At 36.1% G+C, this 27,620-nt stretch overlaps 1 protein-coding gene across 1 annotated transcript in view; it reads left to right on the forward strand.

Moving 5' to 3' along the window:
- The first annotated feature begins 4,854 nt into the window (after positions 1 to 4,854).
- The window catches only part of LOC150080436 (centrosomal protein of 290 kDa-like), a 208,716-nt gene continuing 185,950 nt past the window's right edge, over positions 4,855 to 27,620 (forward strand). Inside the window, exons 1-4 of the mRNA XM_090380691.1 lie at positions 4,855 to 4,953; positions 18,931 to 19,002; positions 20,235 to 20,372; positions 25,779 to 25,928. Of these exons, the coding sequence (XP_090236817.1) occupies positions 4,861 to 4,953; positions 18,931 to 19,002; positions 20,235 to 20,372; positions 25,779 to 25,928 (453 nt within the window). The 5' untranslated portion in view covers positions 4,855 to 4,860. The remainder of the gene's footprint in view (positions 4,954 to 18,930; positions 19,003 to 20,234; positions 20,373 to 25,778; positions 25,929 to 27,620) is intronic.

Here is a 27,620-nt window from a genome sequence, read left to right on the forward strand (position 1 = left end):
TGGCTAATAATAATAAATTTCCGTTTTGGTATTACATCATACCTTGAAACATTTCACAACTGGTCAAGTGGGACTAAAACGTCTGAACAATGCTGCAATTTTGTCAGGGAAGCAGTTACTTTCCTTCAGGGGATCAAAATCACGAGTAAATTCATACGATATTTTCGTTGAAATATTTCAGAGAGAAAAATGAAGTGTTTGTATATATTTATGTATAGAATTTTTAAAAGAAGTTATGTATCGAATTTATTCATGAAGGAATCACTTCATGAATTCTTGTTGGTTGAGATCCAACTAGACCCCTTAAATAGTTTGTCAGTATTTAGACCATCTCCAACAACAGAATCCACAAAAGATGAATGAATTACAGGCAACAAGTACAATCTTTGTATCTTATACCGGTTTAAGACAGTAGAGACCATGTGGGCTAAACATATTCCATCATGAAATATGTTACCCCAGGGGGCTCACATCTGGTGAGTATGGGCTTGGCACACCCAGGGTCCTCAGCTGGATATCATCATTCTCTTTCTTGGTGATTACTTTCTACTTCTAACTCTTTTTTTTGCTCTCTCTCTCTCTCTCTCTCTCTCTCTCTCTCAGGGTAACTTGGAAATTTTGTTTTGGCTGGTGCAGCATAAGCCTCAGGCTTCCTTGCACCACCACCACCATGGCTAATAATACTAATACAGGAGTATTGCAGTCATGAGTGACTCTCAAATGGTCAGCAAAAGGTCAAATGTGATCATCCAGAATACCTGTGTATCCAGCCTGATTCCTACTTGTATTTCAACTAGGCTGGTTCACTTCATAATAGTTAAAATATCCACAAAGTATCACTGACCCACCATCGCCAGCAGCTTGTACAACACCTTGCACACAGGATGAAATGCCTCATTGCTTCTCCTATGTTCTTGATTAGACTGGGTTTCGAGCCGGTGACCACCAAATACGAAGGATGCCGAAAGGTCAGGGAATGACCACTGCATATCCTCTGAGCAATATGGCCTTAGTTGCTAATGCTCCTAAAAAACCAAATAACAACAACTTCTCCTATGAACTTGGTGCCTGGAATCATTGGGTATATCTGCAAAATCTGGATCCAATTGACCACATCACAGCTTTCCAGTTGTCAGCAGTCCAATCTTCATACCTTTTAGTCAATATTAGCCAAATTTTTTTAATATGCATTTGTTAATATTGGTCTTTTTCAGGTGGTCCTACTCCAAATATCCATGTTCAGCATTTCTTTTTTGGCTGATACTGTTTAAGCTTGCTTTCTTCCATCATTTGCCACTACTAATAATAATGAAATTGGAATGTTGAAATTGCCCGATCAGGTCCTAGTTAAGTGTTTGTAGAAATATTGCATTGTTTGAAATCATTTTTCATTTGAAAGTTGTAATAATATTATTATTATTAGCTATATGGTGCAAGGAAGCCTGAGACTTATGTTGCACCAGCCAAAAAAAAATTCCCGAGTTACCCTGAGAGAGAGAGAGAGAAAGATAGACAGTCAGTCAAAACTAGAAGGGAATCACCAAGAAAGAGAAGAATAATGATATCCAGCTCAGGACCCTGGGTATGCCAAGCCCATACTCACCAGATGTGAGGCCCTGGGGTTGTTACCAATCATGAACATTTAGCTTAGACACAATTCTGCCACGATTTCTTGTTGATTTCAGCTTATGCATTCCTTGAAAAACTTATTACTGTTTTTTCCTAAAATGCCAGCAAATTCAGCTGCTTTCTTAATAGGATGTCCTTTAGACTTGTTAAATGCTATCACTCCTTTTTGCCACTTACAAAATCTTTTCTACCCCTTTTTTGCTGGAAATGAAGATAATTTCGAAATATATATGTGGAACAATAAAAAGAACTCTGGCTAAGAAAACAAGGAAAGAAACACAATTGAAATTTTACAAAGTAATGGCAATACCAACACTTCTTTACGGTTCTGAAACATGGATACCGAAACAAAGAGATATTAATAGAATACAAGCTGCAGAAATGAAATTTTTAAGATATGTTAAAGGATGTACAAAATTAAATAAAATAACCAACGTAAATATTAGAAAGGAATTAAAGATTTACTCAATTAATGAAAAAATTATGGAATATAGACAAAGATGGAAAGAACATGTAGAAAGATAATAGATTCCATAAATTAGCTTAGACATATAGAGCAAAAGGAAAAAGAGACAGAGGAAGACTGAAGAAAAGATGGGCAGACCTCTTTGAGATCGAAACAGGCGGATCACCTAATCCGTGAAGGAAGACAAGGCAAGACAAGATGTTTACTTCTTCGGTGACAGCCAGTATATACTTGTAAATAGAGAAAACAGATTAACCTTATACTCTGATTTCAATGCAGTAAGCAAATAAGCTTAGCAGGTTCATGTTCAATCTGTGATTATGTCCTAAATACCATAAGTGATCAAGTTTTTTGTCTGGTGTCTATATATTTTTTTTTTTTTTTTTTTTTTTATTATGAAAACCCCCAAACACGAAAGGTATCAAAACCTATAGTACTTAGTACCATGCATGGGTTGAAGGAGAAGTATGGGGGGAGGGGGATGCCAGAAACTTTGCTCTAGAGACTAAACATGGGTTTCACCACTTCAAGCCTCCAATAAGCAAAGTGGTGGTATTTCACCGGTCGATGAAAGTCATCTACCACCTAGAGATATATATATATAGAGAGAGTGAGAGAGACACTAGACATCACTTGACTTTCTCTCTCTCTCTATGTTCGGTATGTATATAAAATACGGTAATAAAAGGGAAATGAGTTGAAAAAAGTGAGTTCATGTAATCTTTACATTAACTCACTTTTTTTTTTTTTTTTTTTTTTTTAATCAGCAGCAGTCACTCACAAATTCACTCATGCATGTACATTGTTTTGTTGTCTTTCCCAAGGATTGAAAAACATTTGTTGCAATTGTGTGTTTGCAATAGGTGGAAAAACAAAAATCTTTTAAAAAAAAAAAAGAGAGAAAGAATGTTGAAATAATCATTAACTTCTCTAGAGTATTATACAAAATATACATACTTTGTAACACTATATGAATAATTTGGCTGTGACTGCATTGTTTTTCCCTAGTTACATTTTTGTCTTTAAAATTTTTTGACAGCAGTAGACAAACTCATGAATTAATATTACATAAAATGAATGTAGTAATTTTTCTTTTAAACACAAAAAAAAAAAAATTTTTAAACAAATTTTGGGTATCTATATTAACTGAACCAAGTTTAAAATTAAATGCTATTAATTTAGTTAACCTGGTTTATTGCATAGTAGGGTTGAACTCCAGACAGGGTACCCCATCCAACATGGCATGGAAAGAAGAGATTGATAGGTGAAGGCACCTCCCACTCAGTGCTATGATTGGATGATTATTGGGAGGTGTTTTCTTTCTGATCGTTTTGTGTCGTTGAGGAGGGGGGTGCTTAGCTTAGGTAGGGTGTTTATCCTCCCATATCCCACTGTTTTTGAATTAGAAAATGAGTTCGTGATCTAAAAACAGTGGCAAGTGGGGGGGGCTCCCAAAGCATATAAACCTAGGAGGTTAGTAGGCGGAGTCACAACTTGTCGATCACTGCTTTCCCACTGTTTTGCTAGCCACCATGTTGGTGGCTAGCAAAACAGTGGATACCTAATCTGGAGTTTTATCCACAGTAGCTATGTGAGTACTTATCACCAATTCATTTTATAAATTTAAAAAATACGTTATGGGTAGTCTGAAATCTAGATAGTGAAATCTAGATTTTTTTTTTTTTTATAACCTTTACAATTATAATAATTTAAACAAAGCTGTTAATCATAATTTTGAAGTGATTCAGTTTGAAAAGCATAGGTGAATTTTATTAAAAAAAATTCATTGTGTGTGCTTCAGAGGCTTGTAGCACAAATCCTCAAAGATTATCACATGTGACTGTTAGCAGTGACATATCATGAGATTGGATCACTGGTGTAGTGTTATTGACTTGCAAAGGTATACCTTTCCCTTTTGGATCCCTCCCCCCCCACGAGCATTATGCCCTCATGCAACTGCACCATCTATATCATAGGATGATATGGCACTGGTTCCTAGGGCTACTAAACTTGAGGACCAGAGCCACCCCTTGAGGGAGCAAGTGAAGGTGGTTCAGTAGTGCTAATAAGCATTAGAAGAAGGCTTATTCTGTGTTGTGCTAAAGACTTAACAGGAAATAGGATAGTATGGAAGAAAATAGTAAATGGAAAGCTGATAGTATAGGAGTGCCTCCATAGCCGAGTGGTCAGGAGCAGGGGTGCAATAGCACACGCTCTTTGAGTAGACCAGGGTTCAAACCCCTGACTGCTAAATACGGTCGATCTGCCAACCCACACTGGACCAGCATGGCAGATTATGGTCCATTTTCCTCAGCATGAATTGTTGAGGAGGCTTTCATCCTGCAGTGGGTTGATAGTGGCTGCAGTTTACCTTTTTTTTTTTTTATAACCTTTACAATTATAATAATTTAAATTATTTTTATAAATGTAAACATTTAAAATGAAAAAAAAATATATAAATATATATATATAAATGTGTTATATTTTAAGCATTTAATATATTTGAATAGAGTATTATTTAGTTAAATTATTAAAAAATATTAGTTCTGTGTGTTATTGTTTGTGTGTAGACCAAAAATAATTTTTTTAAACATTGACGAGTAATTTTCTCTATTTTGTTTTAATTTAAATCTGATATTTAGATTTAAATTTACAGAAAACCCTAGAGGAAGAAAACAAGATAATCTGGTTACTTTGCTAGACTTTAAATCCCAAAATATTTATATCCTGCAAACTTTATTACAAGCAATAAATCATTAACCGAAATGTCGCCATTAAATTGGGATGTAGTGATGAGTTGTCCTCTTGATGATCTAAATGATGACATGGCTGATGAACTCTATGATCAGTTGCTCCAGGTAGATCTTTTAAAGCATAATTTACATGACCTAAGAATGAATTCAGTTTTTTATATTAGTTAAACAGAAAATAATTAATATAGCGATCAATTATATACCCTCACTGTCCAAAAAATTTAGAACCTTTTTTGCAATTGGCATCAACAGATAAACATATGGCATGCAAATGTAAGTATGATCTCAAGTTACTTGGTATCAGATAAATACCGTATGCTTTCCTGGGAAAGCATAGTGTTTATCTTAGTTGACCCAGTCATGGGGAAGACAGGTGATTTTTCCAATTTTCAAAAAGGTTGTTGTTGGAGCATATTCTGTCATGGGGAAGACAGGTGATCTTTCCAATTTTCAAAAAGGTGTTGTTGTTGGAGCATACTTAGCTGGAGCCACAAATGAGAAACCAAAGGAAATCATTCCCAACATATTGAAAGCAACCATCTCAAAAGTATACAATGAATGGAAGAAAAGGAGAAGCAGCCTGAAAACGAAGAAATGTGGCAGAGAGTCGATACTTCAAGATTGAGACTGCAGGCATTTAAAGTAAATTGTGCATCACAATAGAAGATTCTGTGTGCAGTAAATGGCTGAAAATTTCAATTTAGGCAAAGAAAGATCCATTTCCAACCAACGTTTTGCTGGGAGATGAATAGTCTGTGATTCAGTAGTTGTAGTAGTACTGGCATGTGATGCAAGAAAGCAAGTGTATGAGCTTATGCAGCATCAGCCAAAAAAAAAAAAAATCACACCATTCCCTCCAAATGCCTGTCCAGTTCCTCCTTAAATTTATTTAAACTATCAACTTCCACAACGACAGATGGAAGTTTGTTCCAGCAATTAACCACCTGCTGGTTAAAGGCAAATTTCCGCACATCTATTCTTACATCTGTCTTTTCTTAATTTGAATTTATGCCCCCTTAGGTTCGTAATCTGAACAAGTGGAAGGATCCCATCAGAATTCAGCGTCCTCAACCCATTCAAGGCCTTATACACCTCATTCAGATTACCGGGCAGGTGCCTAGACTCCAGCCACTGCAATTTGCAGAACTTAAGCCTCTCTTGGTAAGAGGATCAATTCATTCCCCTCACCAACCTTGTTGCCCTTCTCTGTACACCCTCAAACAAATCTACATCCTTCCTAAAATGAGGCCTCCAGACCTGTACGCAGTACTCAAGGCGTGGCCTGACCATTGCCTTGTACAGAGGGACAATCACCTCCTTTTCCCTGCTAGCAAAATTCCTATATATCATTGACAAAACAACATGACCTGCCCTGGCAGCTTGTCTGCATTGCTCAGAAAACTTCATATCTGACTGCACAATTACTCCCAAATCTTTTTCATTTTCTACCACCTTAAGTGTAGTACCACACAGTTGGTACATTTCTCTGGGGTTACTTCTACCCATATGCAGTACTTTGCATTTGTCAAGGTTAAACTTCAGTTGTCACTTCTTAGCCCATCTGCCCAAATTATCTAGATCCTGTTGCAGTAGCACATTGCCATTACTGTCATTAACAACCCTGCCAACCTTTGTATCATCTGCAAACTTCGACACTAAGCCTGATATACCTTCATCAGTATCATTGATAAATATACAAAACAGCAGAGAACCCAACACCGAACCCTGTGGGACTCCACTAATAACATTAGTCCACAAAGAGCAGCACCCATTAATTACCACCGTCTGTCTTCTCCCACTCAACCATCCTTTTATCCATTGTAGCAACTTACCCTTAATACCATTCTGCTCCAATTTGTACAATAGTCTTCCATGTGCAACAGTGTCAAAAGCTTTCCCGAAATCCAAATATATGATGTCAAAATTATTTTTTGCATCCACTTCCTTTGTATCCAAATCACAATAACTAATCAAATTTGTCAGACAAGACTTTCCCTTAACAAACCCATGCTGTGTCTGAATTATTGCTGCAGTCTTGTCTAGATGATCCTGCAATGCATCTTTAACCAGTGACTCCATTATTTTACCCGGAGCAAAAGTTAAACTAACTGGTCTGTAATTACTCGTGTCACCCTTCGATCCCCTCTTTGTGAATTGTGGATATATTTGCATATCTCCAGTCCGTGGGGACCTCCCGAGTCCAAGGATTCTCTCATGATTATGGCTAAGGGTTTGCTTAGTTGCTTTGCCGCCTCCTTTAATATAACTGGATAGATCCCATCCACCCCAGGTGCCTTTTTTATGTTTAACTACAACAATTTCTCCTCCACTTTGCTCTCAATTATTTCAAAATCATTAAGCACCCTGCTACAATTTGATATCTTCTGCCATTTTCAAACCTTAATAACTCCTCATGTGTGAATGTTGATGCAAAATACTCATTCAGTTTGTTTGCTATCTGAGCAGGATCATCAACAGTGGAACCATCGATATCAAGTGGACCAATCAGATTCATCCCCTTCCTTTTAGAGTTTATATAAGTAAAGAAAACCTTGCTGTTTTCTTAGCATCTTTTGCCAAAGATTTCTTGTAATCTGCCTTCGCCTGCCTAACCTCCTTTGTGACCTGATTACAGACTAGCTTATATCTGCCATAGGCTTCTGAGTCTCTTGATAATTTATATGCATCCCATGCATTTTTCTTCTCTGTCACGAGTCTCATTAGTTGTTTGATAACCATTTAGGCTTAAACCTTGAACAATATTTCTTAATAGGTATGAAGCTTTTAGTAGCATCCACGATTAATTCCTTGAATGCTTCCCACTTAGAATTTACTGTTGGTAACATCGTCAGTTAATCCCACTGTACAGAATTTAAAAACTGTCTGAGACCACTGTGCTCACCTTTATGGAAGCAAAAACCCTTTCCTTTACCCCTGATGGTAATTATATCTTTAAGTAAATCCCACATCAGTACATTGTGATCACTGCCACGTAGTGGTTTCTTTATCTGCAAATTCTTAATACACGAATGATCACTACTGATAACCAGATCAAGAATGTATTACCTTCTCTGGTTGCCTCTCGAACATGCTGCTGCTGCAGAAAACAATCATCCAATAAATCCAAAAAAGTCTTACTAGTGTGTGAGTGACCAAACCACAAGTTCCAGTCAATATCTGGGAAGTTAAAATCCCCCATTATAAGACATTCTGATTTACTAGCCCACTCTATTTCTCTGTACAATTGTTCTTGTACTCATTCGAGTCATTAGGCCAATAACACACTCCTACTCTTATTTTTGCTTTCGCAGTGCTTATGTCACACCAAACTGACTCAACAGTGCACTGTTCATCTATATCAACTGGATGAACTTCTTTTGATTTTGTTTTTCTTAATTAACAGCATAACACCTTCTCCCTTCCTATCCTGTCTATCCTTTCTGTACACATTGTACTCCCCAAATTCCAGTTCTGCATTCCTTATATCTGTGACACCACGTCTCTGCTATCCCAGCAATATCCACCTTTGATGTCTTGACCAGCAGTTCAAATTCATCAAATTTATTTACTATAATTCTAACATCGGTATACATGCAAGTATACCAATGCTAGTATGCCTATGAGTGGGAGAAGACAGAGTGGTAATCAATAGACATTGCTCATCGTGGACTAATGTTATTAGTGGAGTCCCTCAGGGTTCGGTGTTGGGTCCATTGTTGTTTTCTGTATTTATAAATGATATTGATGATGGTATATCAAGCTTAATGTCAAGTTTGCAGATGATACGAAGGTTGGCAGGGTGGTTAAGGACACTAATGACTACCCTGCTGCAACAGGATCTAGAAAAGTTGAGCAGATGGGCTGAGAGGTGGCAAATGAAGTTAAACATTGACAAATGTAAAGTACTACATATTGGAAGCAGTAATCCCAGAGTGACGTATCAACTCTACTACACTGACAGTGGTAGAGAATGAAAAGGACCTGGGGGCAATTGTGCAAGCAGAGATGAAGTTTTCTGAGCAGTGCAGACGGTCTGCAAGAGTAGCTCATAGTGTCTTTTCAATGATACACAGGAATTTTTCTAGCAGGGATAAGGAGGTGATTATCCCCTTGTATAAGACAATGGTCAGGCCACACCTTGAGTACCATATACAGGTCTGGAGGCCTCATTTCAAGAAACATGTAGAGCTGTTGGAACGAGTACAGATAAGGGCAACAAGATTAGTGAATGGAACAAAGGGTTGCTCTTACGAAGAAAGGCTTAAATTTTGCAAATTACAGTGTCTGGAGACTAGGCACCTGCGAGGTGATCTGATTGAGGTATATAAAGCCTTGAATGGTTTGAGCATGCTCAATGCTGATGGGATTCTTCCTTTTGCTCAGAATAATCACCATAAATTCAAATTGAGGAAAGACAAATGTAGAATAGATGTGTGGAAGTTTGCCTTTAGCCAGCGGGTAGTTGGTTGGTTGGTGGAACAGACTTCCATCCTTTGTTGTGGAAGTTGATAGCCTAAATAAATTTAAGGCTGAGCTGGACAGGTATTTTGAATGAATGGAGGGGTGTGAAATGGGAGCGTTTTTTTTTTTTTTTTTTTCTTTTGGCTGATGCTGCATAAGCTTGCTTTCTTGCATCATATGCCTCTACTAATGCTTATGCTAATGCTTTCTGTAAAACATCTTCATTTTGGAACTGAAGACTAGAGTGGTGCCATCGATGCTGAGTCTGTGGAACAATGGAAAAAGATGATGTGGTCTGACAGGTCTTGATTTACACTTTTTTTTTGCACCCAGGGTGGGATGAAAGTGTGTGTGAACCTCAGGAATCTATGTATCCAGAATGTCTCATGTCCACCACTCAAGCAGCTAGAGGTGGTATCATGGTATGGGATATGTTTTGTTGGTACAGACCAGGTGGGCGCCTCCATTGCCAGGTGGGAAGAAGCAGCAGTGCATAGCACATGCTTCTTGATTAGACCGCGGTTCGAGCCCGTCACCACCAAATACGGAGGATGCGGAAAGGTCAGGGAATGACCACCGCATATTCCTGGAGCAATATGGCCTTAGTTGCTAATGCTCCTAAAAACCAAATAAGAAACAAACAACAAATATCCTAATGGAAGAATGGAAATATGGAGCTGAGCTACCTCAAACACAGTGGAATCTATGTATTCTTCCTCTTGCTCAGATTATGCACCTGAGAGGGCATATATTCAAATTAAAGAAAGGTGGTTGTAAAATAGATGTGTGGAAATTAGCTTCCAGCCAGTGGGTGGTTGATTGCTGGAACAAGCTTTCATTGGTCGTTGTGGAAGTTGATATCTTAAATAAATTCAAGGAAGAACTGGATAAACCTTTTGAGCGAATGAATGGGTGAAATGGGATTTTTTTTGGGTGATGCTGTGTAAGCTAGCTTTCTTGAATCATGTACCTCCATTAATGCTAATGAGCTGTAATTCAGGCAAAAGGTGGCCCTAGTAGATTTTGAATGAGGTTCATAATTTTGTAGCCAGTGAGCGTATTATACACTTGTAACTCAGTTTAACAGAATAATGAATAGAATTTTACAGTTTTGAACAGAATTTAATAAATAAACTACTGAAGAAGTTAATACTAAATGATAATTAATCTTATTGATATATTGGAAAAAAGGTTTTATATTTTTAAACTTTTCAAAATGAGTTTGGATTTTTTAATAGCATATTTACAACTATTATCAGCTTTAGTGTAGAGATAAAATGAAACTGGAGATTTGAATGCACTTTGGTTGTGATATACTTTATTATATCTTGAACAACCAAGTTTTAATAAAGGATGAGTTCAAAGTAAAATTCAGAATAGGGGATTTCATCCCCACGAGAATACTAGGATTGAGAGATTTAAAACAATAGTCAGGCCCGGATCAAGGTATTTCTGTGCCCTGGGCAGAAAGATATTTCGGCGCCTCTTTAATAAGGATATATATATATATATATATTTTTTTTTTTTCATTTCTAAAATTTGCCACCTCTTAAAGAATGCCACTCCAGGTAAAGGCCCTGCTAGCTCCTGCCTTAATCCAGCACTTACATTAGTCCAGGTAAAAGAGAAATTAGAAATCACTCAGGTCGTCATGTTGTAATGCCAAATGACACATGGCTTGGGATGGTTGTGGGAGAGTGGCTCTTTTGGAGAAGTGACCATTACCGAGGATTAATTTTTTAAATGAACCACTCTTTTACCATATGGATAATGAAAAATTAGTTTATTAATTGTTTCGTCTATCTTTATATTGTTATTTTTATTTTTGATTTATTTATTATTATTTTATTATTAGTGTGTTTATTTTTTATTTTTATTTATTATTTTATTTATTTATTTTATTATTATTTTTTCCTGGAATTACCTGCTGTGCTGCCCGTTGTGGTATCTTTGCATCATTTGCCACTACTATTACTGATACCGTATTTTCTAGTTTGATTTTGTAACTAGAGATTCTATCTTTAATTGGGCTAGACGCAACTTCATCTAGATGGAATGGGGAACCAGATTCTTGCCCACCAACATTTCAGAGAAAAAACACATTTGGAGGTGTGAACAACATACAGATTTCCTTGTTTCCATGAAGAATGCTAGTCATAGGGTTTCAAGAGGATTCGTTGGCTTGTCGTTTGTTTTTGAACCGAAGTAAATAAAATTATGAGACCAAAAACAAACAAACAAAAAAAATACTGTCATATTGAGGTGCCCGGGAGCAGCTGTATATCTACCCATCTATGTTGTGGCTGTGTGTTGCATGTGTTCTCTGGTGTTTTGCTTGTTTTGCTGAAAAGGAGGGCCCGAGTTGCTTGGGAGGGGACTCTTGCTGTCCTTTGTCTGGGACTGCTTGGCCAGAGGCTGGAGTGGCCTGTGGGAGTGGGATTCCTTGCATTGTTGGTGGGATTCAGGCCCAGGCCTTTTCTGTCCAGTGTGGGGAGGATGGTGATTGTGACTACTGTGCTGCCTGTGAGGTAAAGTGAGGTACAATCCAAATTCTGCCAGGGAAAAATAGTGCAAACTATGCATGAGATAGACTACTTGGCAGTGGTGTGAAAAAAGCCTATAGCTATGTTTTTCCTATAGAATTTGATAAAATTGAATTGTTTCTTAAGGATAAAAAAAAAAGTGGAATTCCTTCTCTTAGTTAGGCATTTTTAATAATTATATAGGTACTGGGACAGACTGTGTAAACAAAAGGAATACCAATGGCTGTAAGAATTGCCTCCATTATCTCAGACCTTTTTCTTCATCATTTTGAATTACAGTACCAAACTCATAATAATGTAAAGTTAACTGCATTCTGTTTTGTCAGTGACCTGGCTTATCTTCAACTGCAATTTTAATAAAATAAATAAGTAAATTTACCCCACAGAAATTGCATTAGAGAAAACTAGTGAAAATACTGATATTATTATATTTATATTTATTATTATTTTATTTATAAAATATCACCTTTACTTTAATAGATTTAGAATTCACAAAAAAAAAAAAAATAAATAATAAAGTCATGGTCAATTTATACGATGAAAGAAACACATTTAAATTTGAAATTGTGCACCTTTGTTACCGGGATTTCAGTATTACCCGAAAAATCCATAGGAATATTATTTTGTCACAATATACAGTATTAGATATATACAGATTTGCAGTAATTGCTTAACACTAATCCATTCCTTAAGAAAGTGTTATCAAAAAGTAGCAAACAACTGAATTCTTCAAAATTTTATCAAAATCTATAAGAAAAACCAGAATTAAAGCAATTTCTGGTTATAAAATCAAGCTAGAAAATGTAACATAGCTTTCATTTAACACTAACACTGTATCAAAGCCACTGCTATTTGGTTCAGGATGCAATTTCAGTTCCACAGAAAATTAAAACAAAATAAGATATTAAATAATTTTATTTCATTAACATACACTAAATTAACCATTAGATCCATTCACTGAATTGTTTGGCCATTGAAATACTTTGATTTCATAAACCATGGCTATGCTGTGGCTTCTTGAAAGACAGTGTGTACTATGGTTTATGATTATTTTATTTTAGTTTTTTATATAAGCTGAGGACCAAGATATTGATGAGGAATATTACAACTTTTTGAAAGTGATAAAGCCCAAGAAACCTATAGGGAAAAAGAAATCCAAAGAAGAAAAAATTAGTCAAGAAACACTTGTCATGATGAACCGAAGACGACAAATGAAAAGCAAGAAAAACACTGACAGGGAGAAAATCGAGTATACTGAGTTATGCAAAGCCATTAGAAAGAGACTCAGAGAGGACATAAGAAGATTTAACACAAGAAAAGTAGAACAAGCATTAAGGGAAAACAAAGGATTTAAATCAGCAGCCATGAGCAATAATACAGAAAGACAAATGATACTGAAACTGAAGAATAGCTATGGTGTACTTATAAACAGCAGAGAAGGCATAATTCAAATAGCAGAAGACTACTATACAGAATTATACAAGGAGCAGGGGAATGATGGCAGCAGTGGGGAAGATGGATTGCAAAGTAGCAACACATATGTCATACCCGATATTCTTCCTGATGAGGTAGAACATGCATTGAAGAAAATGAATCAGAAAGCCCCGGGGGAAGATGAAGTTACTGTAGAGTTTTTAAAATTGGAAGGAAGAGACATAACACAAAAACTGGCAAAGCTCTTCACAAAGTGCATTAGAAAAGGTGTGACGCCTAAGCAGTGGAATAATGCAATCATAGTTTTGCTGCATAAGAAAGGAGATAAATCAGAAATTGGAAATTATAGACCAATTAGCTTGTTATCCCACATCTACAAGTTGTTCACAAGGGTCATTACTAACAGATTAGAAAGAATACTTGATGAGAATCAACCAAAAGAGCAAGCTGGCTTTAGGACAGGATTCTCAACTATGGATCACCTTCACGTAATATCAAGCTAATGGAGAAAGCAAATGTATATAAAACACCATTATGCCTGGCATTTGTGGATTATGAAAAGGCATTTGACTTCATACAGCATAAGGCAATGTTTCGGGCACTGGAAAGACAAGGCATTGATACCCCATATATTATGATTTTGAAGAAAATATATGAGAGTGCTACTTCCTTTATTAGACTAGACAAAGACAGTAGGAAATTTAAAATTGAGAAAGGAGTTCGACAAGGGGACACAATATCTCCGAAGCTGTTTACTGCTGCCCTTGAGGAAGCTTTCAGAAGATTAGACTGGTCGCAGAAAGGAGTCAATGTGAATGGAGAGTACCTAAACCATTTACGATTTGCAGATGACATTGTAGGCGCCTCCGTAGCCAGGTGGGCAGGAGCAGCAGTGCGTAGCACACGCTTCTTGATTAGACCGGGGTTCGAGCCTGTGACCACCAAATACGGAGGATGCGGAAAGGTCAGGGAATGACCACCGCATATCCCCGGAGCAATATGGCCTTAGTTGCTAGTGCTCCTAGAATCCAAATAACAAACATGACATTGTGGTCATAAGCCATGATCCCAAACAATTAGAGGAAAACCTTAATCAGTTATGCACAGCTAGTAAGGATTTTGGACTAAAGATGAATATGGCTAAAACAAAAGTAATGATGAACAAGTATGCCACAGAAAGGGAAATAATGATTGAAGGAGCAGTAATTGAAAAGGTGGAGTCATATACTTATCTGGGACAAGTTATTAGCTGTAATAATGATAAATGGCTGGAAGTCAAGAGAAGAATAAATTTTGGATGGATAGCATTCAGGAAATATAGTCACATACTGAAGAGCAATATCCCAGTTTGTCTGAAACGTAAAATAATGAACCAATGTATACTCCCCACCATGACTTATGAAAGTAAAACTTGTGAACTCACCAAAAGAATGGAAGAGAAGCTGAGAACTACACAGCGAAGAATGGAACGAATCATATTGGGAATCAGACTGTTAGATAAGAAGAGAAACACATGGATTAGGCAACAAACTCAAGTAAAGGACATTCTTATCAAAACTAAAGAACTAAAATGGTCTTAGGCAGGACACATAGCTCAAAGACATGATGACAGATGGACTAAGAAAATAACAGAATGGTATCCAAGAGGAGCTAGAAGAAAACCTGGAAGACAAAGGTGGAGATGGATAGATGAAATTCATGAGTTTGTGGGTAGTAAATGGATGGCCAGTGCTCAAAACAGAAGGAACTGGAAAGTTGCTGGAGAGGCTTTCATCCTGCAGTGGATTGAAAATGGCTGATGATGATGATGATGAATTAGTACAATCTGCAAAATTGAAAATGACACCCGTTTTGGCTGTAGCTGCTTAGTGCTAGTTGGAGCACTTACACTTTATTACCCTTCATTTAAGAGTGCTGATTTTGCTCAGCAATAGCCGGGCACTTTTGGCAGAAGGCACATAACTTCTTGACAAATTATCTATGAATTATCAAAAAGGTTCTAACTCTTTGCCTGTTGGAACTGTTCATATACATGGTACAAGACACACTGTTAACCTTCTGGTGCTAGTATAGTGCCTGATAAATACCACTTTTGAAAATCAGATTCTCCCTTGTACCCTTTCCCATCAATATTTTCTAACTGGTTACATAGTATTTTATGTTTGTATTTTAATATACTATGAATTATGAGACAATTTTTTGTTTGGTGTTTAAGAGATGTCACTTGAGCAGATGTGTGGCATTGTGTCAGATGCTGGTGATAGGAGTCCAACCTTGTTGTAGAGCTTTGGTTTTACCAGCTAAATGCAAACAGCTGATACAAATACAGCTAGTCATGTTGTGTTTGCCAGATCAGTGACCTTGAAAACTACAATAAGATATTTCTTTATTATTATTATTGGTTTCTCTTGTTTATTTTTGTTTTATATTTTTTGCATGAGCTTATCAAATCATAATTAATGGATTGCCATTTTCATTTCAATAAATAAGCTAAAAATTAATCTTTTATGATTAAAACAAAAAGGGTTAACTCACATGTGCCACATAAGTGTCTGGTAAGTTGAGGGCGTGAATGATGGAAAGTTAACAAGAATTATGGCATGTATATACATTCAACTTTGAATCTCTGCTTCTATGCAAGTTAGGCAGAATCCATCCCTGGTTTTCTTTTTCCTGCTCCTTTTCTCCATGTTTACTCCCTATTCAGTAATTTGGGATTGACCTGGAGGTCATTCTCCTGGTACATTTGGAAACTGGTTTCTTCCTTTCCACTGTTTTCTTCACTCTTTATTTTATATGCTACTCTTTCTCCCTATAGTTTTCCTTCTTTTCCCCCCACACTCCATTTTTCTTCTAACCTAGCATATTTTAATAATTTTATTGTATGTTTTTAACAGTGTTAATGTTGATTTTAATCATATTTTGTGTAATAAATATAATTCTAAAGTCTTGCCAGAGTGGGCAAGAATTATTCTTGCCCACACTGACAAGACTTTAGAATATATTTTATGTGAATAAAATTATATGATATTACTTAAAATTGCTTCATGTAATATTACTTAAAATAATATACAAAATGATATTCACATAATATTATTTTGTATTGTAATTGTATTTTTACTAATTATAAAAAAATTCTATTGTGAATTGCAATTATGCGGGGTAGTTTGAATAATTTCAAGGAAGAACTAGACAAAACCCCAGGGGTTCACATCTGGGGAGTTATGGGCTTGGCACACCCAGGATCCTGAGCTGGATATTATCATTCTTCTCTTTCTTGGTGTTTATACTCTCTCTCTGGCTGGTGCAGCATAAGCCTCAAGCTTCCTTGCACTATATGGCTAATAATAATAACTATTGGAGGGGATGGATTTGTGAATTTTGAGTTGTGAATTGCAACTATACAGGGTAGTTTGAATGAAATCAAGGAAGAACTAGACAAACTATTGGAGTGGATGGTAGGGGAAATGTGATTTTTATTTGGTTGATGTTATATAAGCTTGCTTTCTTGTATCATTTAACACTATTAATACTAACACAACTATTTTTTCTTAATATCAAATTGTAACATTATATTTTTCTGTAATGTAATCATAAAGTGTTTAAAAACTGCTGTACCAAATTAGTGTTATTTTAGGTTTAATAAAATAAGTTTAAAACTAAACACAAAATTAAAAAAAAAAAAGTAATGGAAGATAGTACAAAATAAAAACTTAATTTGTAAAATTCATAACAGAACGAAAAAAATTATAAAGATGAAATAAGAACTCATGGCCACCAGTGTATTGTAGTTCCATATTGTAACTTCATTCTTTATGTGATAGATTTGAATTTAAAAATGCTTGTTATATAAAAATAATTTTTGCACTGTTTGACCCCATATTTTATGCGAATCCATAATTATCTGTGATTTGGAAGTTTAATCCTCTGCTTGCACCCATCTTCTCCTCTGTTATTTCTTATGATAAATTAGCTTTTAATCTACACAGATGAGCCAAAACATTATGACTAGCGAGTCATTATGCAAATAGAAGCAACTGCAGGTGAACTACAGTGTGCACGTGGATCGGGACATGGTATAAAAAACACCTGATACTGAGCTCCTTTGATCAGTGTTACTCTTGCTCTTCAGATGGGAAAGGCAGCGGACTTAAACGAGTTTGACAAAGGCCAAATTGTAACATATCCGAAATGGCACGGCTGGCGGGGTGCTCACGGTCAGCCGTGGTTAGTACCTACCGAAAGTAGTCCGAGGAGGGGAACCCATGAACCGCCAGCAAAATATTGGACAACCACGGCTTATCGATGCTCGAGGTGAGCGAAGCCTCTCCTGGATGGTACGTGGCAACTGTGGCGCAACTCGTCAGTTATTGGAATGATGGTGACAGGAGTAATGTGTCACAACACACAGTACATTGAACCCCACTGAAAATGGGGATGCGTAACCGCAGGCCACTCCGAGTGCCCATGCTAACCACTGTTCACCGGCGACAGCACCTACAATGGGCACGCGAGCATCAAAACTGGACTTTGAGTGATTGGAAGAAGGTTGTCTGGTCTGATGAATCACATTTATTGTTGCACCACGTGGACGATTAGATATGTGTGCATTGTTTACCTGGGGAAGTGATGGCACCTGGATACACCGTGGGACAAAAACAAGCCGGTGGCAGCAGTGTCATGCTTTGGGCGATGTTCTGCTAGGATACCCTGGGTCTAGTCATCCATGTGCCGGGCACTCTGACGTCTACCACCCACCTAAACATCATTGCTGACCAGGTACACCCTTTCACGGCAACGGTCTTCCCCTCTGGCGGTGCTGTCTTTCAGCAGGATGAAATTTTCGCCATGCCACACTGCCCGGATGGTTTGAGACTGGTTCACGGAACATGAGGAAGACTTCTAGGTATTGCCTTGGCCTTCAAATTCCCCAGACATCAATCCCATCGAGCATCTGTGGTTTGTGTTGGAACAGCAACTTCGACCTGTGGCATCTCAACCATGGACCTTACAGGAGTTAAAGGATCTGCTGGTTACGTGTTGGTACCAGATACCACAAGACTCATTTAGAAATCTTGTAGCATCCATGCTTTGCTGGGTATGAGCTGTTTTGGCTGCACGTGGAGGACCAACATATTAGGTAGGTGATCATAACGTTTTGGCTCATCAGTGTATGTGTTGCCTTTCAGGAATACATCTGTATAAATGAGCAATGATTATAATAAAATCACACACACAAAAGGAGAATTTTAGTTGCCCTTTTTAAAAGTTCCCCCTATTAAATTGCCATGGTAGCATTTGTGTTTTCTTTTTATTTTCTGATAATAAAATACAATTAAAGTCCAGCAAGGTATTTTTTTTTTTAATTTTCTCCTTTTAAGGTACTATTGGGTATTAAGAATATAATCAAAAGCAGTTATTTTTCACAAGGTTTCATTGATTTAAGTTAATTATAGTGAATTATACACTATTTGTGTTTAAATAAGAGAAAGGTAAATGAATATTGTGTCAGTATTATTAATCCCAATATCTTTGGTTTCACTTTGTTTGCTTGCTGTATTTTTCTCTTTGCAGTTTTGTATTAATTATTTTTCTGAACAAAAAATGTTATTAAATACATGATGATTATTTTACTTTGCTTCAGTTTTCTCCCCAAGAAGAAAGTGATATTTCGAAGTTGAGACAGTTATTTGTTGTTACAAAGAGTATAATGCAAGTAAGTATTTACTGTCAAAGTTAAGAGTATACTTTCATAGTTTAAGTTAAAGCAAAATAGGTCTCCCTTGTTTGAAAAAAGCCTCCATTTATGCATGTTCTTTTGTCTTAAATTACATATAAAAAACTTTTAGCATTTATTTGAAATAAAAATTCCTAATGTCTTCATCGATGGTTGCTTTCACAATGGTAACTGATGAATAAAGATTTTTCAAAAGATAAAATCTTCAGATTCCCAGATTTTGATTTGGTTTAGTTTTTTTATACCAGATTTGTATATTTATATGCTATAATAATTTATTCTATTTTTATGGAAAAACCTTCTCCTCTTAGTGTGAGTTCACTCAGATCATCATATGATCAGTTAAGCGCATTAAGCTGGGTTAACTGCATTAGTGTTTTCTTGTTACATTATTAATATTCAGAGAATTAACATCAAGTTTAATTTTGTTCCTCTCAACAAGATTGGTGAGAGGAACAAAGGGGAACTCTTACCAAGAAAGGCTTAAGTTTTTCACGTTGCAGCATCTGGAGACTAGGCACCTGCGAAGTGACCTGATTGAGTCTATAAGGCCTTGAATTTTTTGAGCAGGCTCAATGCTGATGGGATCCTTCTGCTTGCTCAGATTACGAACCTGAGAGGGCATATATTCAAATTGAGGAAAGACAGTTGTAGAATAGATGTGCTGAAGTTTGCCTTTAGCCAACGGGTAGTTGATTGATGGAACAGACTTCTATCTGTTGTTGTTGTGGAAGCTGATAGCTTAAATAAATTTAAAGCTGAACTAGACAAATATTTAGAGTGACTGGATGGGCAAAATGGAAAGGGTATTTTATTTTATTTTTTTTTTTTTTTGGCTGATGCTGTATAAGCTTGCTTTCTTGCATCATATATGTCTTAACTTTCAAAATCTATATATGGCTAACTTTCAAAATCTATCTTATGTAATGAAAATAGTCTGTTTTGGAGTCTGTCTGTTTTTTATTAGGTTTATCATTTAAAAAAAAAATTATTAACTAGAAAAATGATTATTCTGAACAAACCGAGGGAAGATAGACAGGCAATGTAGGAAGTGTTTATTTATTTTTGGCTGATGCTGTATAAGCTTGCTTCCTTGCCTCATTTGCTACTATTGATACTAATATTAATTTGTTTTTAGTTGAAAGAAATAATTTATAATAAACATGTTTGGTCTTAATTATAGAGTTATAAAATTTCTTTTTGTTGGTTAGGTGAAGGCTTTGCAAGCAGATGTGGCTCTTGAAGAACTAGAACAGATGGCTAAGAAGGAGGGTCTTATGGGAGCACACCGAGAAAAAGAATTACTAGAACAAGTTGAAGATCTAGAAGAAAAACTGAAATCATGGAAGGTATAAAATTTCAGCTGCAGAACTTTTATTATCTAAGGAATAACCATTAGCTGATTAGAAAAAATAAAAAAATAAATAGAAATAACAAAAGGCGCCTCCGTAGCCAGGTGGGAAGGAGCAGCAGTGCGTAGCACACGCTTCTTGATTAGACCGGGGTTCGAGCCCATCACCACCAAATATGGAGGATGTGGAAAGGTCAGGGAATGACCACCGCATATCCCGGAGCAATATGGCCTTAGTTGCTAATGCTCCTAAAAACCAAATAACAAAACAAAACAAACAGAAATAACAAAAAAATAAGTAAAAGAACATTTTTTTTTTTTTGGTGGTTCCATAGTTTAATGTGGCTTACTTGTTTAATTTTAAGAGTAATAACTCCAAAAAAGCACCAGACTTTTTTATTTACAAGACTACAATGTTAAGGTAATAGGATTTATTCAGTGATATTAAAGAAGCATCAGGATGGATTCCCAAATCCCTATCTTTTATAATGAATGCATTTCTGGACTCAGATAAAGCTCAGCAGAGTGGAGATATGCAAATGTCTCTCCAGTTTACAAAACTAGTTCCAAGAATGAAATGGGTAATCAAACTGTAAGTTTAACTTCTGTGGCAAGAAAAATCATGGAATCCAAGATTAAGGATGTATTGCAGGACCATCTGGACAGGGATAGAATAATATCAAAACAGCATGGCTTTGTTAAAGAGAAATCATTTCTAACTAATTTGGTAAATTATTATGAGATTATCATGAAAGAACTGGGTACAAGAATAATTCTGCATAGTGTATTTAGACTTTAATTTAGGTTTTGATACTATCTCACATGAATACCTTTTGTATAAATTAGAACATTGTGCCATCGGCAGGAAGGTACTTTGCTGGATAAAAAGTTGGTAATAGATAGGTATTGCAGTGAGTGGACCAGGGTCTTGAGTGGAGTTCCTCGAGTTTAGTGCTGCATCATTCGTTGCCCTGATATTTGTTAACCCTTTCATCAGCATGTGTGTGTGTGCGTGCATGTGTGTGTGTGTGTGTATACACAGAGCATATACGTGTGCGGTAGAATCTTGATAGTTTGAGGTGAATGGGACTGAGATTGCCTTGAATTATCAAAAAACTCAGATAAACCTAAAAAAAAAAAAAAAAAGGCAATTTACAACACGTAGGTTTTTATTAATAATAATATCATTTATAAATCCACTTAAATTATAAAAAGAATCAAAGTTTTCTACTAATTTAACCTTAAAATTTTTTTAGGTGTCTTTGTTTTTGAAATTGCAATTTCTATATAGTTCTATATAGTTTACTGCTACCTCAAGAGCAGCAAGTTCTTCAGTATGAAACACCCCTGGTTTGTTTGATGTCACCTTGCCCACTTTCATTATTGTTTTCATCATCTGCTTCTTTTATTCAATTGTCTGTGATTTTGTACTCTTCATCTTGGCCAAACTATTGCCATAAGATTTTTCACATTCTGGCAGTTTTTTGATCAGGTTGGTCAAGTTTCCACACTCATTGCCTTCCACCGTCTCCTCCTGGACTTCAGTGTTTGTCAGTAGCTTTCTCCATGATTTGACTAGTTTTATATGATACATTTGAGACCATGATCTGGCTATCTGGTATAGAATGTCTTTCTTCACATTAATTTTCTTACAGTCTTCATTTGCTGTTGTTTTGTAATAACTTTCATTGCTATTTTCTTTTTCAACACTCAAAACACCCTTCTCTGTTGGTTGCCCTGATGCTACCACAAAACTGGTAGCATTAGGTGTTAAGAACATAATAAGAATTCTATAACTAGTTAATTCTTCATTTGGATGGAAAGGTGTACTGTTTAGTATCAATAGAGCCTTATGAGGAAGATTTCTCTCTTAAAAATTTTACTATTTTTTCGAACAAATTGTTAAAAAAAAAATTGTTTGAATAGCTCATGGTTCATCCTGCAGCTTTTCTGGTCATTATATGGTACTGGCCAAGACTTCAAATAAATGTGTTTTATGCCCTGGGGTTTAACTGATTTGTCAGTATTTATAAGAGGCAATTTATGATGTCTGGAAGCATTTTAGCAGCAAGCATAGTTAATCTTTCTTTGGTTTTTTTTTGTAACCCGGAGCTGCTTTTTCTTGGAAAGAAGCTGAGGTTTTAGATGGATGTATTTTATAGTTTAATCCTGTTGCATCACAATTGTACAGTTGGTCTGTTGTAAAATTCTCACATTCTATTAGGTTAATGTATTTGCATTGTTTTAACTGTTTTTAAGTCTGACACAAGTTTTCTCCCACTACTATTCAGTTATCTCACCCCATGCTTTTTCTTCTTCTGATCTAACCACTCTACAAAGAAGGAGTCACTATTACTGTCTTGTAGTTGTTTCTGAAAATTAAGTGCTTTATTTTGGAGCATTGGTCTGTGATTAAGCTTCCTTTAATTCTCTGCTGTGAAAACTACATCTTCATGAATGCGAAAGAACCAGTGAAGAAACCACTACTGGTTTTTCTTTGCATTCACAAAAAACTAGTGAAGAACAAAGCTTTGCTGGTTTTTTGGCATTTAGCTGTTACAATTTTTTTGGAGATTGGGGGTGGGAGAATTGGGTAATCTTAGAACATTTTTCTGAGCATTAACTTTCTTTTTTTGGCCAGTCCACAATGATAACTTCTTCTGCACCCATTTCTGATGCCAGCTTTTTATTGTTTCTCTATTGTCTAACCTTTTTAAAGCTTCAAGCTTGATATTCATTGAAACATATTTTCTTTTGCTTTTATCACCTGTTGTATCATGTAATCACCCATGGTATCTTACAAAACATAAAAGATTTAATTATGTAATAGAAACAATATAAAATAAATAATAAAAATAGAAAATAAATAATCTATGTTTCTTTTCTTATGCTGGTAACCAGCCAGCTGACATTTGAATATCCCCAAGCTGTCAACCTCAACAATCTGAGAAAGTAACTTATTCCAGTAATCAAAAAAATTGCTGGTTTAAAGAAAACTTTCTATAGTGTAGTCTTAAGTTCATCTCCCTAATTTGAATTTATGTTTCTTAGTTCTGGAATCATAACTGAAAATTTCAACTTCATTCATTTTTTGAAGACTTAATGTACAAGGCATAATATGCTATGGGTTGAAATTAACTATATAATATTGGTATAAATACATCATAGTTTACCCATAAATTTAACTACTTAAGTAGTGTAACGGCATCATTTGATTTTATCTCATATTGTGGCTACCTTCACAACGAGATACCAGGTATTGCATTATTTTGAATAAATAATCCTTCTCTAGTAGAGGGAACTACTGTTATTTATTCTCAGTGGGGATCACCACCCAGATGCGTTTTGGAGCTTGATGCCTCACTCATCGGTGGGTGGGCAGATACCCTGATAATGCAGACGTGCCATCATGGTTGTGAAGTTAATTACACAATATGAGAGATGCCAAATGGTGAAGATAATGATAATATTTTGAAGACTAAATGCAGAAGGCATAATATGTTATGGGTTGAAATTAACCATATAATATCGGTGTAAATACTCCATAGTTTACACATAAATTTAACTACTTAAGTAGTGTAACGGCATCGTTTATTCAAATGTTAATGGCAGCGTTATTTATTCGAAGTAGTGCAATACCTGATATCTTGTTGTGAAGGTAGCCCCAATATGAGATAAAATCAAACGATGCCATTACACTACTTAATTAGTTAAATTTAAGGGTAAACTATGGTGTATTTACACCAATATTATATACTTCATTCTTTTACTATTCCCTCTCAGAGCCTTATAGACCTCAGTGAGGTATCCTTATAACATGCCTGGTTGCCAAACTCTGTAGCTCACATATTTGAAGTCGTTCCTGTTATTGGTGCCTTTTACAGTCTTGCCAAGTGGGTTGCCTATATTTGGACCTTTTCAAGAAACTCTATATTTTTTTTTTTTTTTTTTGGTGTGGCTTCCATACTTGAACACAATGTTCAAAGTGCAATGTTACAGTTACCAATTTCACTGGTATCATTGATAGGACACCAGTGGAATTCTCCAAGTAGTGTAGATAAGTAGCAGCCTTGCTTGCTGCTTATCTACACTGTTTGGATAATTTCACATCTGTCTGTATTGTAATGCCCAAATCCCTTTCTTCTTTTACCATTTTTAATTCAACCCACCAAGTGTATAAGTTATTTTGGAATTGCTGTTCTCCAAATGTATGACCTTTTGCATTTTGCTGCATTAAAACATAGCTGCCACTTTTCTGATTATCTTTGATGCATGTACAAGTTGCTCTGAAGTACTTCTTGGTGTTGATCAGTAACCACTCTCCCAATCTGCAAATTTTGATATCATGATCTTTATCCTTTAGTTAATTCATTTATGAAAATCAGAAACAACAGTGGTCCGGAACTGGACTGAAGAGGACCTACGTCTACCATTAGACCAATCTGAAGAGTAACCAGCAGTTATTCTGCTTCTTGCCTTGCACTCATCCTGTATCTTAGAATCTTACTCATAATTCCAACATGTTCAGTTTTTACAGTAACATCTCATGAGGGACTGACTGAAATGCTTTGCTAAAATCCAAATAAACAATGATATTGTTTCCAAGTGGTATGGAAGGTTGGTTTAAGAGTGAATTATGGTGTATTCCCACCAATATTATATAGATTATTTATACTCTTAAACATATGATGCCTTGTTGCATTTAGTTTGACTTAAACATTATCATATACACCTTTTGGCATCTCTCATATTGTGGATTATCTTCACAACTGGATTGTCATGTCTGCAATACCTGGGTATCTGCCCACTCACTGATGAAAGGCCAACAAGCCTTGAAACGGTCACCTGATATTCACAGAGTTTCCGAAAATAGATAACAACAGTCTTCTCTACTTGGAAAGTGTTGCCTATTCGAGGAATTTATGAGTTTTTGAGTGGTGTGAGTTGAAGGAGTTACTGTCCCTTTCATTCTTCTACACTGTTTCTTTTCTTCTTCCACTCTCACTATAACTTTCCCCTCTACTTTTTGCTTTTCTAAGTCTAATAGGGACAAGTGGATAGTAGAGTTATTATCCCACACATACACAAACAAGCCTTGAAATGGTGCCGTCTTGGTGGTGGTGCCCACTCAGAATAAGTAACAATAGTCTTCTCTTTTAGTGAAGCGTTACTTATTCGAGGTAGTGCAATACATGGCAACTCGTGAAGGAGGAGCACAATATGAGATGCAGATATAATGATGCCCTTTTACACTACTAATGTAGTTTTTTCGTTTAAGGTGATATATGGTGTATTCACACCAATATTATATATATTACATTATATCTTACAATCACACTTAAATACCTTGTGTGTATGTGTATGTATTGATCCTTTAATCATTGAAATTTTCATTGTTAATTAGAAATTTACTGCAAAAGAAGATGGAGAAGGGCTAAATGTGGAACAAATGGCTAGAGAAATTCATCATCTGGAAAAAGAACTTCAAACCTTAGGGAAAAATCTGAAAGAAAGAGAAGAAGAATTAAGTAAAGGAAAAGAAGAATGGGAAAAGGTTGTAATAATGCTTTAATTATCTTTAATAATGCTTTAACCACAAACTTGTGATTAATGCTTTAATCACAAGTTTGTGGAAGTAGTAATTATCTTACCTGTGTGACATAGTGCTGAATCATACAGGTAAAGCCAAGATACTGATAAACTTGAAAAAGTTTACAGTTAGGCATTTAAATGTATTTTAAAACTTAAATCTGCAATCAAAGTATTTACTTAGTTCTATTTTATTATAGTGTTATCAGTATTTTATTAATGGAGGGCTTCTGTGTAGCAAATATTGTATGTTTTGGGGACCAAGATGTTGTTGTTATTTGGTTTTTAGGAGCATTAGCAACTAAGGCCATATTGCTCCGGGAATATGCCGTGGTCATTCCCTGACCTTTCTGCATCCTCCGTATTTGGTGGTTACGGTCTCGAACCCCGGTCTAACCAAGAAGCGTGTGCTACGCACTGCTGCTCCTTCCCACCTGGCTACGGAGGCACCACAGGACCAAGATGGAAATGTTTTTGTCATTAGAGGGGTCATGCAAAAAACATGGCTTTATAGGTTAAGGCCAACAGTTTTTGAATGTTTGTCCCTGTTTGCCCTTGTTTTTGCTTACATTTGGACTGATGCTGAAATGTAGGCAAAAAGGGAACTGGAGCCACTTAAATTGAAATGGCTGATGGGAGGGGATGATTGAAATTGTGTGAAATGAATATAACCTGAATATATCATGGTAGCTTTAGTGACATGAGTTTCTTGTCAGCCAATTGTTGGTGGGCTACCAATTCCTATGAAACATGATAGGAGGTACTAATTTTGAGGTACAATTTATGGGAAGGTACACCTGCTCTGGAGAGTGGAGAAATTGCCTTGCGTAGTTTATGGTCTCATTGGCATTGAATACAGTGTTAGCAGATATGTAGCCAGGTGGGAAGGAGCAGCGGTGCGTAGCACATGCTTCTTGATTAGATTGGGGTTCGAGCCCGTCACTACCAAATACGGAGGATGCGGAAAGGTCAGGGAATGACCACGACATATCCCGGAGCAATGTGGCCTTAGTTGCTAATGCTCCTAAAAACCAGATAACAAACAACAAACAAACAGCAGATATGTAATTTTGTACAGTGGGAGACAACTGAAAGAAGCTCTGCTTGTGGTATTGACTGCATCATTTATGGCAGAGGAGAGGCTCTTTGGCATATCTGATTCTCATCATGGATGTAATAATGCAACATTTGAAAATACAGCTTCTTTTTCGCCATTTATGCAACTGTTTTTTCAATGGTTTATGTTCGATTAATTGTAGGTTAATTTTTTTGGCCTACAGGATTTATGCCTTACAGGAACTATAAGCATAGTTTTATTCCTTATCTGATGGGATTACAAAAAATAACTCACTTTTCCAATATATCAGTGTTCAAAATATGACATTACATTTGCTCTAGTGCATCCAGTTGACATATAGAATATATCATGAATAGTATTTTTGAATAGTGAAAGAAGTATTGTAGTTTTAATTGTTAAATGTGCCATTAATATGTCATTATTATTATTATGTCATTATTTTTTTCCCAGATAATGTCTCATCTTTGGTGTATCAACAATACTGATTCCTTTTGCTATGCTTGTGGAAATTTTACGCCTCATAAACAGACTCGCTGTCTTTTATAAGAAAACACATTATGCTTATTTTGGTATTAGATC

The sequence above is a fragment of the Mastigoproctus giganteus genome, chromosome 9 (genome assembly GCF_048544385.1).
Source record: "Mastigoproctus giganteus isolate SK-2022 chromosome 9, ASM4854438v1, whole genome shotgun sequence".
NCBI classification, from domain to species: Eukaryota; Metazoa; Arthropoda; class Arachnida; order Uropygi; family Thelyphonidae; genus Mastigoproctus; species Mastigoproctus giganteus.